Source organism: Elephas maximus, chromosome 10, assembly GCF_024166365.1.
Source record: "Elephas maximus indicus isolate mEleMax1 chromosome 10, mEleMax1 primary haplotype, whole genome shotgun sequence".
NCBI classification, from domain to species: Eukaryota; Metazoa; Chordata; class Mammalia; order Proboscidea; family Elephantidae; genus Elephas; species Elephas maximus.
In genome coordinates this window covers 66,721,593-66,741,265 of record NC_064828.1, presented here as the reverse complement: position 1 = coordinate 66,741,265, position 19,673 = coordinate 66,721,593, and the positions used below count along the sequence as shown (strand labels likewise).

The 19,673-nt window shown below is 39.0% G+C and overlaps 1 protein-coding gene across 2 annotated transcripts; it reads right to left on the bottom strand.

The window, feature by feature from the left end:
- Positions 1 to 1,576: 1,576 nt before the first annotated feature.
- On the bottom strand, positions 1,577 to 19,402 carry CDKN3 (cyclin dependent kinase inhibitor 3). Of its 2 annotated transcripts, XM_049898751.1 has the most exons (8): positions 19,322 to 19,402; positions 17,121 to 17,203; positions 13,065 to 13,120; positions 12,521 to 12,565; positions 9,763 to 9,985; positions 5,018 to 5,049; positions 3,530 to 3,633; positions 1,577 to 1,663 (listed from the first exon to the last, which is right to left on the bottom strand). In XM_049898751.1, exons 1-8 carry the CDS (start codon positions 19,328 to 19,330, stop codon positions 1,577 to 1,579), a joined length of 639 nt encoding a protein of 212 aa, XP_049754708.1. In that variant the 5' UTR covers positions 19,331 to 19,402. The 2 variants fall into 2 exon arrangements, with proteins under 2 accessions (XP_049754708.1, XP_049754707.1); XM_049898750.1 differs by lacking the exon at positions 1,577 to 1,663 and having other exon boundaries at positions 3,381 to 3,633.
- Between the last annotated feature and the right edge of the window lie 271 nt (positions 19,403 to 19,673).

Below are 19,673 nucleotides of genomic sequence, written 5' to 3'. Positions count from 1 at the left end.
CATTTTAAATGTGTAAGGCTTAGGTAGCATTTACAGTAGAAATGAGAGGTGCATACACTTTGAAAATTCAGTTGATTATTAAAGGATTTGATTAATCTATGCCAATATTGTCCTTCTGTTTTCCTCAGTATTCATGGATTAAGAAAAAAAAAAAAAAGCTATGTATTTATAGTGGGTGAAAGCTAAGACAAGATTTGCTAATGCCAGTTTTAATGACTGCCTAAAGTTTAGTTGAATATTGTGATCTTAAATTACATTTGGTTGTACATTTGGTTGTACATTTGGTTGTACATTTGGTTGTAATATCATGAAGAAGGCAAATCTGTTATTGCATCCACTATTAAAAAAAAACCAGTATAATTTTGGACATTTATCATCTGAGATTAAAAATCCTTAAGTTAATCATGTATATACTGGTGGGTTTTGTGATTCTCCCATTTCTTTAGTACTTATAAAATCTTAAATTCTAGAAGCAGTGTATGTCTAAAAACACTAAAATATTGATTTTATGTTACAGTTCATACTGGCTCTGGTACTGAAGTTCTTAAATAGCACTTGCCATTGTTTTACAGAACTCCCTAAGGAAATTAGTTCATTGGCAGCAAGAATAATGTGAGACAAAATTAAGAACTTTGGTCACTGTATGATCATTTAAAAACTAAGTTTTGATGTGAAATTAACTTTTTTGTGTGTGGACATACCTATGATTCTGTAAACTGGTGGTACTGGCCAAATGACTTTCAGGGTTTCTGGTAGCCAAGAGAGCTGTGTGACTACTGCATGTGTCACTGAAACCACTCATGTCTATTAAAATGAGGTGGCTTTGAGTCATTGTGTGACCCTTGTCTAGAGTTCAGATGGCTGCTTGGGTAGCTCAAAGTTGAATTTGAAGGAAAAAACATGTTCTGTAGCATAAGGCGAGGTGAAGGAACAAGAGAGTTGAGATTAAGCTGTAGATAAATCATTTGGTAAAAGAAAGAAATGTGAATGAAGGAACAGGCTGTCTGAACCAATGAATTCCTTGTCTCTGAAAATGTTCCAGCAGGTGCTGGATAAACTCCTGCTGGGAATGATGCTGTATTGGGAAGGAAAATTACTAGATGATTGACAGGATCCCTTATGATTCCGTAGGTCTGTGAAGTAGAAAAAGCAATGGAAGAAATTTTGGGTGGAATATGGGTGAAAGTTATTTAAAAATAAGCTTGGATACCCATACCAATTTTCATACTTATTATTGTGCCATATACCACACAGTAGTTACAGATAGTAAAACGAGGTATAATAAAAAAAAAAATAGTCAAATATTTTTTCCATACTTTCAACATTACCCCCAGGTAAAATATACCAGAGCAGCCAGTGCATTTCTGAAAAGGACAATTGTATGGCAATTTTCCTGTCCCTCCCCTATGAGAGATGAAAGAGACAATGAAATTTGTTAATAAAACCTTTAGAAATATCTGCACATATACATTGACATTCAAGTTGATAACACTAGAGGTTTCATTACAACACAGATTACATTACATCATAGATCTCTTAAATTTCAGACATGGTCATATATGCTGTTTGAAATTCTTTATCTAGATACAGATCTTGATAGTGACTCTCTTGATGATAGATGTGCAGCTAGTTTGTCCCGGAAATCATGAAGATAATTATATTGCTGAAAAAAGTAAAGGTAAGTTGAAATATATTGTAGGAAACCAGTTCCCAGAGTAGTCAAAATAATAGCAAGAGTTAGGACTCAAAATACAATTGCTGAGATCACATTTTACATCCGTTTGGTTGAGAAAGCATTTGTATAAAATGGGGAATTTCTAACTTTTAATAAAGCTACATACGTAGTGTGAAAAGCTATTACTTTAAAAATATCAAAAAATCAGAAGGTAGCATGAAATACAGGTGAATATAAGTTGGTAAAATCCTTTCTCCTTTCACTGGCAGGACCAAATAAAGTAACTAACAGTATATGAACACATTATTTTTGCTAACCTTTTTTCCCCGGGGAGTAAGCTGGGAGGAGAGGGCACTTTGGATAGCAGTTAATGGTGGTGTAGTCAAGAAAATCTTTCTCAAGCCCTAGTTTTCTGATGACATAATCTGTTTGCAACAATTTTCATAGTAGACAGTATTAAAAACCCTCTCACTTATCTTAACAGATAAGCAAAATGTGAAAGCTTTAAATAACTTATTTGGAGTTTTAATATTTTCCCAGAGGATATCCTTACTATGCTAGTAATCTATTTTCATATCATTATTGAGAAGATGAAATTGCATTCTAACTTCCATCAGCAGAGACTCGTAAAGCACAAGGAAGGTTAAAGCCGGCTTGCCGCAGAACACTGAGGTGATAAGTTGACATGGGCCTAATTCTTTCCCAGATTGAGGATGTAAAAGACACTTTTCATACACACACGCACACACACACACACACACACACACATTTGACCATGTGTTCTGTTTTGTTTCAAAGAGAGACTCGATCTTATATTTGAAGAATCATTTGATTTTATCAGATAAGGGGAGTTTTCTGTTTTCAGAACCTGTACAGAGAGAGGTAGCATTTTGGGAAGTGGATATAGTCTATGTTATTTTGTGAATGATCCATGAGTGAGGCGACTTGATGAATGTATCAGTTATTATAAGAATTCATTGTCCATGGCACTTGTGAGAGCCCTAACCCTGAGAAGATGGACTCTCAAGCCCAGGGATCCACCTAAGGACTGGGATTCTGTAGTACCCCGTCTGATGATGGAGCCCTAAAGTGGAGACAGGGCGCTTGAGAAAGGAAGACAAATTAGTTTTACAGATCTACAAATAAAGTGAAATCTGCAGAATCTTTTTCAGTAATGTGATTAATACACAATGATGTCCTTGGGGTATCACTACTGCAGTGTTTCTGAAGTGTTATGGGGAAAGTAAATGTGGAAGATGTCACTTTGTTCACAGCAAAGGCTAATTAGCTTCACTTTACTTTTTTTTGTATTATAGCCATTCATCTATCATTATCGTTTATCATGTTTTTGTGATATAATAGGATCTTCATTAGAAATTTTTGGCTAAAAATTTGCCCAGAAAATTACCAAGTTGTAAGTGACCATCTCATTGTTAGGAGTGAGAGGATCCATTCCTAGAACTTAATAGGGTGGAAACTGAGCAGTAGTAGATCCAGGAAGAGTAAACTAGAAAGTTGAAATTTTTCATTATTTTGTTTGAAATATTGAGCTTTTGCAGATTTTAGTGTTATATTTAAATGTAAATTAAAAAGCAAACGGGTGATAGTCAAATTATAGAAAGCTTTGGATTTTCATTTTACTGCCCTTTTGTTTATATGGAAACCCTGGTGGTGTAGCTGTTAAGGGTTAAGGTCAGCAGTTCAAATCCAGCAGGTGCTCCTTGGAAACCCTATGGGGCAGTTATACTCTGTCCTGTAGGGTCTCTATGAGTTGGAATTGACTTGACGGCAATTTTTTTTTAATAACAGCAATGGCCCCAAACTCAACCCAACAGTAACAGTCAACCTCTGTACCTTTATGGTCTGTATTGCCCCTGATCCCCTGAGGTCTCTCAGGCTGTCTATGGCTTGCTGTGGCGACACTGTGTCAGACAGGTATAGTAGAAGACAGGCGGCCACTATTATGACAGAAAAATAATATATTATTGAATAATATTAATGGTAGGTTAGAACATTTTATATTAGATTCCTGTTGGTGCGGAAGACTTGAGTTTGCTGCAGTTGTTCAAAATGAACTAAAAGTCTGAGGCCATTTAGTGTGTATTTTTGACAGGTGGTAAATTATGATCTTAAATGACACTTTTTTTAAAACAGCTTTATTGGGCTATAATTTCACATATGTACACTTTATTCATTTAAAGTGTACAATTCAGTGGCTTTTAGTATATTCAGAGGTGCAATCATCATCACAGTGAATTTCAGAATATTTTCATCACCTCCCAAGCCCTAAGTAATTGGTAATATACTGTCTCCACAGGTTTGCCTGTTCTGCACATTTTGTATAAATGGACTCATACAATATGTGGTCTTTTGTGACTGGCTTCTTTGAATGAGCATGTTTTCAAGGTTCATCCATGTTTTCATTTCTCTGGGGGTATATATCTAGCAGTAGAATTGCTAGGTCATATGGTAACTAAGGTTAACTTTTTGAGAAACTGCCAGACTGTCTTACAGAGTGGCTGCACCATTTTACATTCCCACCAGCAGTGTATAGGGGTTCTGATTTCTTTACATCCTTGATGACTCTTGTTATTATTATGACCTTTTGTTTCTAGCCATCTTAGTGGGTATGAAGTGGTATCTCATTGTGGTTTTGATTTGTATTTCCCTGTTGATGAATGATCTTGAGCATCTTTTCATGTGCTCGTTGGCCATTTGTATGCCTTTGGAAAAATGTCTATTAAGATCCTTCGTCCACTTTAAAAATTGTGCTGTCATTTTATTATTGGGTTCTAAGAATTCTAGGTACAAGTCCCTTATAAGAGATATGATTTGCAAATGTTTTTTCTCATTCTGTGGGTTATCTTTTCACTTTCTTGATAGCATCTTTTAGAGCACAAAAGTTTTTAATTTTGATGATGTCCAACACTAAAATGAGTAGCTGTTAGTACTGTTAATACTGTTAACTTTTTTAACACATTAAAAAATTAACATAATCAATTTTGGTTTTCACACTAAGTTCCCCATGGATATTATTTGAAAGTTACTGTATCATAACACCTGCATGGGGAGAACATAAGAAAACAAAACAAGAATGCAGGTAGTAAATTATGTTTTACAGAATCCTCCTAAACAATGCTGAAAAGACCTCCTACCCCCATCCAGGCTTTCTAAGAGCACAAGTTTAGGGCCTTAAATAATCCTTTAGGTTTTAACAGATTTATATTGTGTTTTATTTATTTATTTATTTCCAAGTTGAGCATATGGCCCAGAAACAGGAGTTTGCCTACCATGAAGCTTTAAAAAAAAAAAAAAAAGGAAGAATGGAAATACATTTCTTACCAAGACAAGATCTCCCAAGTCCTCCATAACAGCTGAAAGGGAAATACAGTTTTGAAGTTAGTACGTTTTCATTTCATCCCAACAGTTACAACAAAAGACATACTCTTCTTGCCTTCTGTTTATAACTATAAACACTGTGCCTTCCACATAACAAACCAAAAAATCCTTTGCCTTTGAGTCAATTCTGACTCATTATGACCCTATAGGACAGCGTAGAACTGCCTCCCATAGAGTTTGGGAAGGAGTGCCTGGTAGATTCGAACTGCTGACCCTTTGATTGGGAGCCATAGTACTTAACCACTATGCCACCAGGGTGGAGACTAATAAACATTTTTGAAATAATCAAGAGCAAAGTGTGCTTAATTTACTTGTTGGGAGGTATTCTCAAGGCCTATAAGGGTCAGGGTAGGCAGGGTCTTTTATTGATCTCTTCAAACCTTAGGATCCACATCTGAGGGGTGGAACATGTTACTAAATTAATAGAAATTAGACTTTTTTTATTATTTTAAAAATGACACTTTTTGGCAAGTGTTTACAATGTAAATTAGGTTCCCCATTTAATAATTGCTATACAGATTATTCAGTGACATTGTTTACATTTTTCACAATGTGTCAACATTCTTATTAATTCCATTCTGGTTGTCACATGAGTTTTTCCCCTTCTAAATGTTATTTTGGTTGTTGAGACTGTACACAGCAAACAAACCAATCCAACAGTTTTATGTGCAGTTTAGTGACATTGACTACACTCTTCGAGTTGTACAACTATTCTCACCCTCCTTTTCTGAGTTGTTCCTCCATTAACATAAACTCAGTGCCCCCAAGGTTCCTATCTTTCAAGTTGATGTTGTCAACTTGATCCCATATAGATTGTTCTTAAAAGAATATAATGTTCAAGGCAGACCTTTTTTACTAGTTGACCGAAACTGTTGTTCAGTTTTCAGATGACTTTAGGAGATAGAAATCAGACTAGTTTTAACTGCCATTTTGATTATTCTGTCTAAGCAAAACCTTAGTGGTTCTGGGCCAAGTGATACAACAATTCTTCATTTATGTAAAAGGATAGTAGGGAGGTAGCCTATCATGGAGATCAAGAGCTTGAGCTGGAGCCCCACTGCCTGAGTTTGAATCCTGCTCTGCCATTTTTTAGATGTGTGAACCTAAGTGAAGTTATTTAACCGCTCTGGGCCTCAGCTTTCTCATCTATAAAATGACGGCGATAGTGCCTACATCATGAAACAACAGTGGCTGTTGAGTCGATTCTGACTCATGACGACCCCATGTGTGTCAGAGTAGAACTGTCCTGTAGGATTTTCAGTGGCTGATTTTTCGGAAGTAGATGGCCAAGCCTTTCTGCTGAGGTGTCTGTGGGTGGACTTGAACCTGCAACATTTTGGTTAGCAGCCAAGCATGATAACTGTTTACGTGACCAAGGGACTCCATCCAAAAACCAAAACCAAACCCAGTGCCGTCGAGTCGATTCTGACGCATAGCGACCCTATAGGACAGAGTAGAACTGCCCCATAGAGTTTCCAAGGAGCGCCTGGCGGATTCCAACTGCCAACCTTTTGGTTAGCACCCGTAGCACTTAACCAGTACACCACCAGGGTTTCCAGGGACTCCATAGTGAGGGTTAAATGAGGTAATGTTTATAAAGGGCTTAAAACAGTGCTTGGCACAAAGTAAAAAGTAAATAAAGGTTAGCTGCTATTATGTAGCGATATGAAAACCAAAAAACCAAACCCACTGCCCTCGAGTCGATTCTGACTCATAGTGACCCTATAGGACAGAGTAGAACTGCCCCATAGAGTTTCAAAGGAGTGCCTGGCAGATTTGAACTGCCAACCTCTTGGTTAGCAGCCGTAGTACTTAATCACTACGCTACCAGGGTTTCCATTATGAAGGAATGAGCAATTCTGCATAACTGATTTTCCAGAAAATGAAGATTAACCCTCAAAGCAATAAAATCATTTAATCACTCAAAGATCATAAAAAAAAATATATGACATACCTCCTCCTTAGAGGATATACTGAACCTAATTTAGTGTTAACTGTTTATCATCATGAACATCAACTGCTGTAATGTATAGTTGTAGATACATATATCTTGTTAAGTGCTGTTGAGTCAATTTTCAACTCATAACAACTGCCTGTGACAATAGAACTGCCCCATAGAGTTTCCTAGGCTGTGATCTTTGCAGAAGCAGATCACCAGGTCGTTCTCCCACAGAGCTGCTGGGTGGGTTCAAACTGCTTTTGGTTAGTAGCCGAGAGTTTAACTGTTGTGCCACCAGGGCTCCTTAGATACATGCATAAGATGTAAAATACAGGACTGGCCCCTTGGGTTATTCGTGAACTCGTTTTCTACAAAGTGGCCCCGGTGTAGGCCTGTTTCAGAGAGATCTGAATCTACCACATAAAGGTATACAGAGGTAGAACACTAATCGTTTTCTGCAAGATTAATACTATTTTATATCTCTTGCTACCTTTATCTTTTCTGCTTTGTCTGGTGAATTGTTATCATTCAAAGCCCAGCTCAAATTCATTTTCTGAGATGCCTTTGAGCCCCCACAGAAATGACTGCTCTCTTGTGGTCTACCTTGTACACACCTGCGCAGGTCTTAACTGTACTTGCATGTTAGCGTTGTTAGCTTGGGGCTTCTTCGGGTAGGGTCTGCACCTTGTTTTGTGTTCTTATTGTATTCTTACAGTAGACAAGCAGTGTTCACTGATTTTATATAGGAATGAAAATGTCCAGGCGGGACCAGTGAAATGGCACTGATAGACACCAGCATAGTGAAAAAAGTTTACCGGATCCTGTTTCTGAGGGATAAACTCTGCAGCTATCTAGCAGTGTGGGCGCGCAAAGATGGCAGAATGGATAGAAAATTGTCTTTGTCCAAAAAACATTAGCTTGTAAACTCTGTAAGCACCCACTATAAGATATCTTTGAAAGATCTAGGACAACAAAAATTTCCAGTTATCAGATTCTTTATTTTATGGAAGCTTGAAATGAAGCATTCAACATCTGTCCATCCTATTTGTATTCTGACATCAGAGCATGTGGTTTGCCAGACCTGCTAGAGTTGAATTTGTTAAGCTTCACTAAACTGATCCAGTTTGATCTCTGGAAAATTTTCAGGGGAGGCTGCTTTTAAAAAACGATTGAAAAAAAATCCAGAATTGGTCTAGAAAATGGGTTAATAATGTTTTCACATCTAATTAATACTATTTTACTTATAATTATCAGAAAATTTAACATAGACAACTGTATTCTGAAATTTTGCTTTTACAATTAGTACTAGTTGAGATATTACATTTTCCCTAGAGAAAGATTGGAAAGTAGGATGTGGGATGGCTTCTAGTTCTTTATTCCCAATTCTGCAAGCCATAGTTCTCTGTATATCAGGGTTTAGTTTGGCCATAAACAGGTGCGTGTCCCCAGAGACCTGTGTATGAGTCGGTATGATGCCCTGGGCCACAGGTTTAAGGAGAGAAGTTGGCAGGGCTTGCCCTTTCACTTGTGGGAGAAGGCTGTGGCAGTCTGCTTCCATAAAGATGTACAGCTTTGGAAAGCCTATGGGGCAGTTTTACTATGTCCTGTAGGGTCGCTATGAGTCGGAATCGACTCAATGACAGATAGTGGCAGCCCATTCACTAGGTGTCCTGCAACTACACGGTTATGTGGTATGGTTTGTCTGCCTCTAGCTCAAAGCAATGCCTTTAGTGACTGTATGACTTTTGAGGTATTGAACTGTTTGTAACCCTCCCCTGTTCTAGGAAGGATTGAGCAGCTTATTAGAATACAAAAAATACAAGAAGTACGTGAAGGACTGATTATCTCCTCTGGGCTGGCTCTGCTCTGGGGGTCTCACTTCTGCACATCTGCTGCTGCTTACTCACACACCACTGCTAATCTTTGCCTTGGTACTGTCTACTGCTGAGTGCCACACTCTTCTTCCTTTTCTCCAGGGTAGTTTTTTTCTCCTTCTCTTTAACCCATTTTATTTTGCTTTACACTTCACACCAGCAGCTGTGTTATTACAGCCATTAGCAAATAATGACAGCCATTAGCAAATAATGATAGTCCCTCTTTCATTCTGGTAGCAAAGTCATATCATTAAATATAATTTTCAAGTAGAATTTCTAAGATTGCTCATTGTTTAGAGATGATTTCTTGGTGGTTGTTAATTTTTTAAAAATTGACTTTCTGGCTGTTGGAAAGGCTGACAAATAAGTGAGGTGTTGTTATATAACAAGAATGATGCCCACCTTTTTCAGGGGACCAACATTGTAAAAAGACAAAAGGAAAGAAAAAAAAAAAAAAGCCTGTACCCCCACTCTAAAAATTTCCAAATCTACTCATTTATTGTCCTTACTCTTCAAAAGTAATAGCAAATATTTGAGTGCTTAGGAAACTCTGGTGGTGTAATGGTTAAGTGCTACGGCTGCTAACCAAGAGGCTGACAGTTCGAATCTACCAGGGGTTTCTTGGAAACTATGGGGCAGTTCTACTCTGTCCTATAGGGTCGCTGTGAGTCGGAATTGACTCGGTGGCAGTGGGTACTTTTTTTTTTTTTTACTCTGCACTAGTCATTGAGATAGTACTTTTAATGCAATATCTCATACTACTCCCTGCAACAAAATATGAGGGTAGGTAATAACTGAATAAGGAAGTAATAATTTGAGAAATCGTTTTCATTGGGACATTTCTCAAGTAGTGTATGAAGAAAGAGAGAACGTACTGTATTAAGGTTTTTCGGTTATTTTTAAGGCAGACTGCAAGCTCCTCCATTATTTCACAGCAGCTGGCTATGTCAGGAGTCCCGCCATCTGGGATTGGATGATGATGAGTGATAATTCCATACTGCTGGTAGAGGTCCAAAAGGTTTGGGACTCTATATTTTGACAGCTCCCCTCTGGTGCAGAAAACAAATATGTCTTGTATACCATAGTTCTTTAGTTCTTCTGCCAACAGACCGAGATACACACGAACATACACATACAAAACATTACAACTTTAAATACAGTCAAGAGGGAGAATATGGAGTTAAGTTTCTTATGCCAAACTGAGTAAGCAACGAGTGATAATCTACAAGTTTGAAGTGCTTACTGATACTCTAAAATGATGTTGTTGATCTGTTTTCAAACTAGAGTGAAAATCAAGTCACTAAGCATAAAATAGGAATTAGAAACATACGAAAGAAAAGGTGGTTGAAATTAAACCTGACTTTTTAAGTCAAAATGCTTTATACTGAACTTCACAATGAGTCAATTATATTGCTGCTCTTGATTTTTTTTGCAATAAATATTGATTTAAAATAAATAAAAAAGCATCTAAAATTTCAAAATAAACTCTTGAGAAGGAATGACAGCATGTTTATGAATTTCATCACTGTGTTGTTTGTTTTATCTTAAGCACCCTTATATCTGCACGGTACCACACATCGTGAATTTAATTTTGTGGACTAGATCTCTAGAAATAAAGCATTAGCTGTATTAAAGTTGTGTGACTTAGATAATTGCACTGTAATGAACTGAGCAGTCTTACTACAGGGCTTTCTTACACTGGAACTTCCTAATAGCAATATTCGCTATAGAGCATTTGGTTCAAAAGGAAAAACTAATTCAAATACTGGCTGATCTGAGCCCCCCACCCTTTCCCCACTTCCCAAATCCAAGGACGCTGAGCTGTTTAAGTACAAAGTGCCTTTTATCGCTAACCTCTAGCTCAGCACTGCTCCATATAGTAGCCACTAGCACATATGGCTACTGAGCACTTGAAACGTGGCTAGTCCAAACTGAGATGTGCTACGAGTGTAAGATACACATCTCGTTCAAAGACGATATACAAGAAAAATGTAAAGTATCTTACTAATAATTTTACACTAATAACATTGAAATGATAATACTTGTGATACATTAGGTTAAATAAAATGTGTTAGAATAAATTTAACCTTTGTGGTTTTTTTTTAATGTGGCAACTAGAAACGTGAAGTTATGTATATAGCTTCCATTATATTTCCACTGGGCAGTGCTGCTCTAAGACGCTGTTACTATATTTTTATATTTGTAATGGGATTTAACTTGTAGTTAACATGCCTAACCATTTAAGAGAGCAGGTGATTTTCTAATTGCCTCTTGTACACACTGGAGAGTTTCTATCAAACTTTTCAAACTGCCTTTCCTAGAAAGGAGCCTGAGGCGGTGGAACTGCTGCAGGGAGATTCTAAGTCTTCCCCATCAAACACTTCGGGGGAAAACACACACACACGTGTATATATATACGTACACACAGACATGCATATGTATATATATATACACGTACACATGTTAAAAAAACAAGGTTTGGGAAAAAAATTGAAAACCTTTTATAGAACATACTAAATGAATAGGGATTTCCAAAGTGTGCAGGATTGGCTCTTGAACCAATGGTTTAAGTTATATATTTTGCTTATGACTTAAATGTTCTCTAAATGGAAATTTCCTACCATTATGATGGTGGGTATGTCTAAAGCAGAAAATCTAAACAAATACTGTAAAGGTCAGCTAATCTATTAAAAACAAAAACCAATCCCCTGCCATCGAGTCAATTTCAACTCATAGCAACCCCATAGGGTTTTCAAGGCTGTAAATCTCTATGGAAGCAGACTGCCACATCTTTCTTCTGGGAGCCGCTGGCGGTAAGTGGTCAAGCACTTTAACCACTGTGCTACCAGGGCTCCTTTGCCTCCTTAAATTTTTTGGTAGGTAAGAAATAAAGTACATTAGTAAATTGATACTCCAGAACAATCAGAAGAAGATTTTAAGATTAAAAAAATCTTTATTAGAATCAAGCAATGTGTGTATTATTATTTTTTTTTTTAGTGTATTATATGGCTATTTGTAGGCCTATTAGACTTGACAGAGTAAAATATTTTGAAAATCCACATGTGTTAAGAGTATCAAGCAATATGTAAATTCCAAATTGAAGTAGATTATCCAGATATTTGTAGGATTATTAGACTTGAGGCAGTAGTGATAAGAACATCCTTGGGCATGCAAACATCAATCCTCCCTTCTTTCCCACCTTGTTGGGAGGAATGGACAGGATAGACAATTTCACTATAATCTCTGGGTTCCCTCTCAGGCTTAATTTTTACTACCACAGTCAGGTCTGCAAGGAACAGTATGTTCAAAGATTTGGTCAGCACAATATGTCAGTTTTCTATTTACATACTTCCCCCCTTGAACTTACATACCAATCTCATGTTTAGCTTATATGTATAATACAACTACGACAACCAGTAAAAGGCAAAACCGTATTTAAGTAAATGATAAGTTCTCTGTGTCCTTCATAAATACCTCTTCGTATATTAGACTAAGTCTATAGTTTGAAATGTCAAAATATTCAACATTTACTTGGTATATCAAGAAGAGGCTATACACTTTGTTCCATTTGCCAAAGAGATTTTCAGTGTTACTAAAAGAAAACATAGTATGGTTGTCTCATACTATACATACCTGTATCTTTTTGGATATTTCTTCTAACATCTTTAAATTTACAACCTGTAACAGTAATAAGGCGGGTGAAAAAGTCAGTTTTTGGTCATATATAACTAGTATATTTAAACACATATATAGCTACTTTGGAAGGTGATTCCACATAATCATTTATATATATCAATTCCATTTTGAGTGTGAATTTCACTTTGTTAGGAATATAATTACAGGGATTCATAGATCCCAGCTGATCTAAGGATTCTTTTTCTGTATCTTTTCTGTAGCAAATACTTGGCTCTAGCCTTCAGTCTCACATTGTGCCCAGTGTTTAAATTTTATTAACACAGATAAACCAGAAAGGTAGAGCTGTGAAAGCAGGTCTGGAAGTTTGAAGAGCGGAGCTACGTTCCTTCATCTGTAGCCCACCATGAGGGCTTCCAAAAGTGAGTCCCCCAGTGCTGATGGTGTGAAATTCTCTTATTGCTCAGTACAGAGAATGATGTGTCACCTGACAACAAAACTGTCTTAAATATACCAGTAAGAGGCCTACCGTAGTGTGACCCACCTGGAAGAGCACATAAACCGAGAAACTGAGAACAGTTCACTCGTGACAGGGGTAGCCTGAAAAGAAAAAAAAAAAATTATTAAGTTTGGTTCAGTTTTGAAAAGTTATAAATGGAAATTCATTCCAACTAACGTGTGCTTGCACTGAACTAGGATGTTTTAAACTTACACAGTACTTACAAAGCAAAAATTCACAGTCAAGTTGTTGTCACTGCATTGATTCTGACTCATGACGACCCATTTGTGCTGAGTGGTACTGCTCCCTAGGCTTTCCAAGGGTGTGACCTTTCGGAAGCTGATTACCAGGACTATCTTCTGAGGTGCCGCTGGGCAGGTTCGAACTGCCAACCTTTTGGCTAGTAGTCAAGCGCTTAACTATTTATGCCACCCAAGGACCCTGTGTCAGTCATAACAAAGCCTGAAACAACTCAGAGTTTTAAAACATGGATTTATCATTTACTTTGTTATGATTTAAGTCTTAAAAATGGCCAGTTAATTTAAATTTACCTTAAAGATAATATTGTCTAATTCATCTACAGCTAGTATGACGTGTTTTTAAATCATCCTGTGGTATGTTAACAGGGGTATTTTGCGTTAGTAACCTTAGGTACATAAGCTGGAAAGTGGCAATCAGGCAATTTCATTCCCCACATTCATTCTGTATTACTAATTTAAGATTTCTTTGTAGGACCTCCTTAAACAGATATAATTTCATATGATGAAAACCACAAGTCACTCATTTTTTGTTGTAATCCCAACATACCAACCCACTGCTGTTGAGTTGATTCTGACTCATAGTGATGCTATAGGACGGAGTAGAACTGTTCCACAGGGTTTCCAAGGCTGTAAATCTTTATGCAAGCAGGCTGCTACATCTTTCCCCTATGGAACAGCTGGTGGGTTCCAGCTGTTGACCTTTTGGTTAGCAGCCAAGTGCTTTAACCACTGTGCCACCAGACTCCTTTGTTCTATTGGATTTTGGTTAAAAGGAAAGACATTTCAAGAAATCATATTCCCAGTGTGAAGTACTCAGGGATGAAGAGGGCAACAAGATAGAGAATAAACCTAGAGGAAAATGGGAGGCAGCATATAAATACTGCCTGACTTCCTCTTGCTAGTTCTTTATGGCTGTACATGGTTTGTAAATTAGATGAGTTTTTTTGAAATGGCTTTGATATCTGAAAGGGGGTGAAGAGGGGAGATGAAAGGTAAGTGCTGTTTGATGGCAGAAAAGAACTATGCTTAGTACTCATTTTCTCAATCTATCATAGGGAGTGGGTACTTTCTTAAGGAAGGAGATTATTAATATTTTGCAGGGATGAGAGAGAGCCTTTGATTGCTGGTTTGTAGAGAACCTGGTATAATCATAGTCACATGCCAAAATTTAGAAGTAGATTTTATGTAGAAACTTTTTTTTTGGTTACTGTATCTATGGTAGGGTGACTTTTAAAGAGGGCCTGGTGGTAGATATATTACTTATGGCAAGTGTTGTTAGGTGCCCTTGAGTTAGTTCTGACTCATAGTGACCCTATGTACAACAGAACAAAACACTGCCTGGTTCTGTGCCATCTTCACAGTTGTTGTTATGCTTGACCCCATGGTTGCAGCCACTGTGTCAATCCATCTCGTTGAGGGTCTCCCTCTCTTTCGCTGACCCAATACTTTCCAAGACTGGTCCCTCCTCATAACATGTCCAAAGTATATGAGACGAAGTTTTACCATCCTAGCTTCTAAGCAACATTCCAGCTGTACTTGTTCCAAGACAGATTTGTTTGTTCTTTTGTCAGTCCATGGTATATTCAGTATTCTTTGCCCACCCCATAATTCAAAGGCATCAATTCTTTGGTCTTCCTTATTCACTGTCCACCTTTTGCATGCGTATGAGGCAGTTGAAGATACCATGGCTTGGGTCAGGTGCACCTTAGTCCTGAAAGTGACACCTTTGCTTTTCATCACTTGAAAGAGGTCTTTTGCAGCAAATTTGCCCAATGCAATATGTCATTTGATTTCTTGACAGCTGCTTCCTTGGGTGTTGATTGTGGATCCAAGTAAAATGAAATTCTTGTCAACTTCAGTCTTTTCTCCATTTATCATGATGTTGCTTATTGATCCAGTTGTGAGGACTTTTGTTTTATGTTGAGGTGCAATCCATACTGAAAGCTGTGGTCTTTGATCTTCATCTGTTAGTGCTTCAAGTCCTCTTTACTTTCAGCAACCAAGGTTGTGTCATCTGTGTACTGCAGGCTGTTTATGAGTCTTCCTCCAATCCTGATGCCTTGTTCTTCTTCATATAGACCAGTTTCTCAGACTGTTTGCTCAGCATACAGACTGAATAAATATGGTGAAAAGATATAACCCTGACGCACACCTTTCCTGACTTTAAACCATGCAATATCCCCTTGTTCAGTTTGAACGACTGCCTCTTGGTCTATGTACAGGTTCTGCATGAGCACAATTAAGTGTTCTGAAACTCCCATTCTTTGCAGTGTTATCCATAATTTGTTACGATCCACACAGCCGAATGCCTTTGCATAGTCAGTAAAACACAGGTAAATATCTTTCTGGTATTCTCTGTTTTCAGCCAAGGTCCATCTGACATCAGCAATGATGTCCCTGGTTTGACATCCTCTTCTGAATCTGGCTTGAATTTCTGGCAGTTCCCTGTCGATTTTCTGCTGCAGTATCTTTTGAATGATTTTCAGCATAATTTTACATGCATGTGATATCAACGATACTGTTTGATAATTTCTACATTTGGTGGGACCACCTTTCTTTGGAATGGGCAGATGTGTGGATCTCTTCCAGTCGGTTGGCCAGGCAGCAGTCCTCCAAATTTCTTGACATAGCCAAGTGAACACTTCTAGCACTGCATCCATTTATTGAAACATCTCAATTGGTATTCTGTGAATTCCTGGAGCCTTGTTTTTCACCAGTGCCTTCAGTGTGGCTTGGATCATTTGCTTCCTCCTGAAATGGTTGAACATCAACCAGTTCTTTTTGGTACAGTGACTCTGTGTATTCCTTCCATCTTCTTTTGATGCTTCCTGCTTCATTCAATATTTTTCCCTATAGAATCCTTCAATATTGCAGCTTGAGGCTTGAATTTTTTCTTTAGTTCTTTCAGCTTGAGAAATGCCAAGCATATTCTTCCCTTTTGGTTTTCTAACTTCAGGTGTTTGCACAGTTTCATTATAATAATTAACTTTGTTTTGAGCTGCCCTTTGAAATGTTCCCTTCGACTTTTTATTTCATCATTTCTTCCATTTGCTTTAGCTACTCTATGTTCAAGACCAAGTCTCTTCTGACACCCATTTTGGTTTTTTTCTTTCTCTCTTTCCTGTCTTTTTCATGACCTTTTGCTTTCTTCATGTGTGATGTCCTTGACGTCATTCCACAGCTCATCTGGTCTTCAGTCATTAGTGTTCAATGGGTCAAATCTATTCCTGAGATGGTCTCTAAATTCAGGTGGTTTATACTTAACATATTTTGGCTCTCGTTGGCCTTGCTGTAATTATCTTCAACTTGAACTTGCATATGGCAAGTAGCTCTAAAATTAGGATTTGACCTAATGATAAATGATTATCTCATCCTTATGTTTGGTATACTATTGTTTTGTGATATAAGAATAAGCAAATTTTGGTACTAAATGGGAGATCAATCCTATGCCTAAACCAAACCTGTTGCTGTCAGTTCCCACTCATTGTGACCCTATAGGACATAGTAGAACTGCCCCATAGGGTTTCCAAGGAGTGGCTGGTGGATTTGAACTACTGACCTTTTGGTTAGCAGCCAAGCTCTTAACCAGTGTACCACCAGGGGCTCCTCTAGTATTTGCTTACTTCTTCTACTATGGTTTTCCCAGTGTATAAAGAAGGTCCAAAACCAAAAAACCTATTCCATATCATAGATAGTAAATGAATCGTGGAGTTAAAGATTAAAATTATATAATCAGCAGAAGAGCATCACTAACTATTTTAAATCTGTGGACTACATTCTACAAAGATTATGATATACACTGTTTATTTTAGCTTGTCATTGATCAGGAATGTTAACTTACCATGATATCTGAATTGGAGTCTGTTCATCTTCAGTAGGCTCTTCATCTGATGAGTCAAACTCACTTGTTTGCAATGAACTGGGCTTCAAAAGAAATTACTTACGTTAAATAGCCATACAGAAAAATATTTACATATAGTCTTAGTATAGCTAGCTGGTCTTTGCTTAAACATACACACACTGAATTCATTTGCTATTTATTTAGTTATCAATCTGGAATATCAGAGAGATCAGCAACATCAATAATAAATGATTGTTACTTACCATCTTATTAATAATTGCAGTTCTGTGTAGTGGAAAGAGAGTTGGATTGGGAACCAAAAAAACTAGCTTCTGGTTTTGGCTCTGCTACTTACTGTATAATCTTGGACGAGTAAATTCTGGATCAGTTTATTCTGGATCTCAGTTTCCCACAAGTATAAAATGAGATTTATGCATTTGTTCACCAGCACATCTTGGACACCTTCCATTTGCCAAGCTTAGGAGATACAAAGATCCATAAGATAGATAGCCCACCTTCAATATAGTTGGAAAGACAGATGTGTACACAGGTTACAGAAGAAAGCAGGAGGTTTTTAGGCAGATAGGAAAGAAGGAATTAAGGCAAAAGGAGAAGTATGAGAGGGTCTGTGTATTCAGGAACTGTGATACTAGAGGAGGGGAAGCTAAAGAAGTATACTGCTTCTCATAAAACTGCCCACACACAGTGTAGTAGCTTGATCAGGGGAATACAAGTGAATTACTGAACTAGAGAGATTAAGATGGACTGCATTATGCTCATCTAAGGAGCTGGAACTCCACCTTGTAGGCAGCGTAACTAGAAGACTTCTATACTCCCTGCTGAAATTTTAAAGGATCGGTAAATAACACTTTTCTCCCACTCGTTGGAACCAACTTAGAGATAAGGCACTGGAGAGGCAAATTGAGACCAAAAAAATTTTTTTTTTTTACTGCTGAGTGAAATGGAGCATATGGCTTTAAAATTATGGCCAAGTGGGCTTGCCAGTTCTTAACTCCAGTAAGAGACTTATCCACCCAATCACAGGCAGTGGTGAGCCACCCTGCATGGTAGGGAGCAGACCAGATGGCACCCTCTACTGGCAGGTAGGCAGATTCCAGGAGAGAAAGAAGAAAGGGTTGAGCTACATGTGCTCAGCTTCTCCCAAACTCAGAGATCATTTAATCACTCTTTCCCTCCTGGGGAAAGGTGAAATAAGGGGTGGAGAGAGAGGCCAGGAGTGAAGGACAGCTGACATCCTTCCACATGGAAACATGGGAATTAATAGGCTTAACCAGCTAATGACCTCTCTAGCTCTGAAGCTGTAATCCATAACACCAGTCTGTTACTAGAAGATCACATTACAGAGCCAATTTAGGCTATGGATTTGAGTTGCTTTGGATCTGTCTATGTAGTATCATAATCAACTCAATCCAAAAGAAGACCCTTCAATAGGTTGTCAATCAGCGTGTTAGGTAATGGGGGGGGGGGGGTCAGGAGTCTGGTGGGGCTTCAATTCCTTGCCTATCCCCCCCCCCCCTTTAAAGCAGTTTCGATGCTTCAGGATTTTGTATTTGTGTGGCTCTCACTCCCTCAGGCTCTGCCAGCCAGGCTAAAAAAATCCTAACAGAGTTGAACATTTCTGCTGCTTAGGGGTAGAGATTCTGAACCCCAGGGAAGGGGGCGAAGTGCCAGGTGGGCCTGGGGGATGGTGACAGGGATGTTGCAACCGTACTTCAAGTCTTCCCAACCCGGGGTGAGGGCTGCTGTTCCGTGGGTGCAGAGCTGACCCTGGATATCCTCCGAGGCTCGGCTATCAGACAACCCCCGGGCCACTAAAACTCTCTAAGCCCCTCAGTGTGCTCCATAAAACGGGGCACAGCTCTCTCTGGAAGGGCTGTCGTGAGGCTTATGAGACCCCCGCAGGCCACAGCCCACAGCCCACAGCCCACAGCCGGCGCGCAGTGAATGTTCGTCTTCCCCTCGTTCGCCACTGACCCTGTCCGTGTGGTCTCCTTCCTTTGCTGCCATCGCTTTCGGCCCGTCCCGGGAAGAGCCACCTCCCCGAATCACAAGACAGCTACTATTCAGTCGCACCACGACAAGGCCTGCACTGCCACCCGGCCGAAGAACTGGCCTCCGGGGCCTCTCCTGTTCCTGTGGCTTCGCGACTCCAATCCCCAGCCCCATCCGACTCGACTCACCGGCTTCATTGCTGGCGGATCCACGTCTTGACCGGCCACCGCCTCCCTCCGGCAGCACCGGCGTCTTAGCTTCTGCCGCGCGCCGAGCCCGCCCTCCCCTCACCTCATTGGTACATCCTTTTGTGAGGTGGAGCGCGGCGTCTTCTAAGAACCAATCAGACCCTTCTCCTGTCTCTTACTCCGCCTCCGGGTGCCCTGGCTCGGCCTCTTAGCCGCTCATTGGTTCTTAGCCGGCCTTTGAAAGACGCGCGGGAGGAGGGCCTGTTGAACATTGATTGGCTGGAAGGGCTCCCGTCTCTGGCCAATTGAGAGCGTGGAGCGGGCGGGGCGGGGGAGTGGAGGGGCGGGGCGG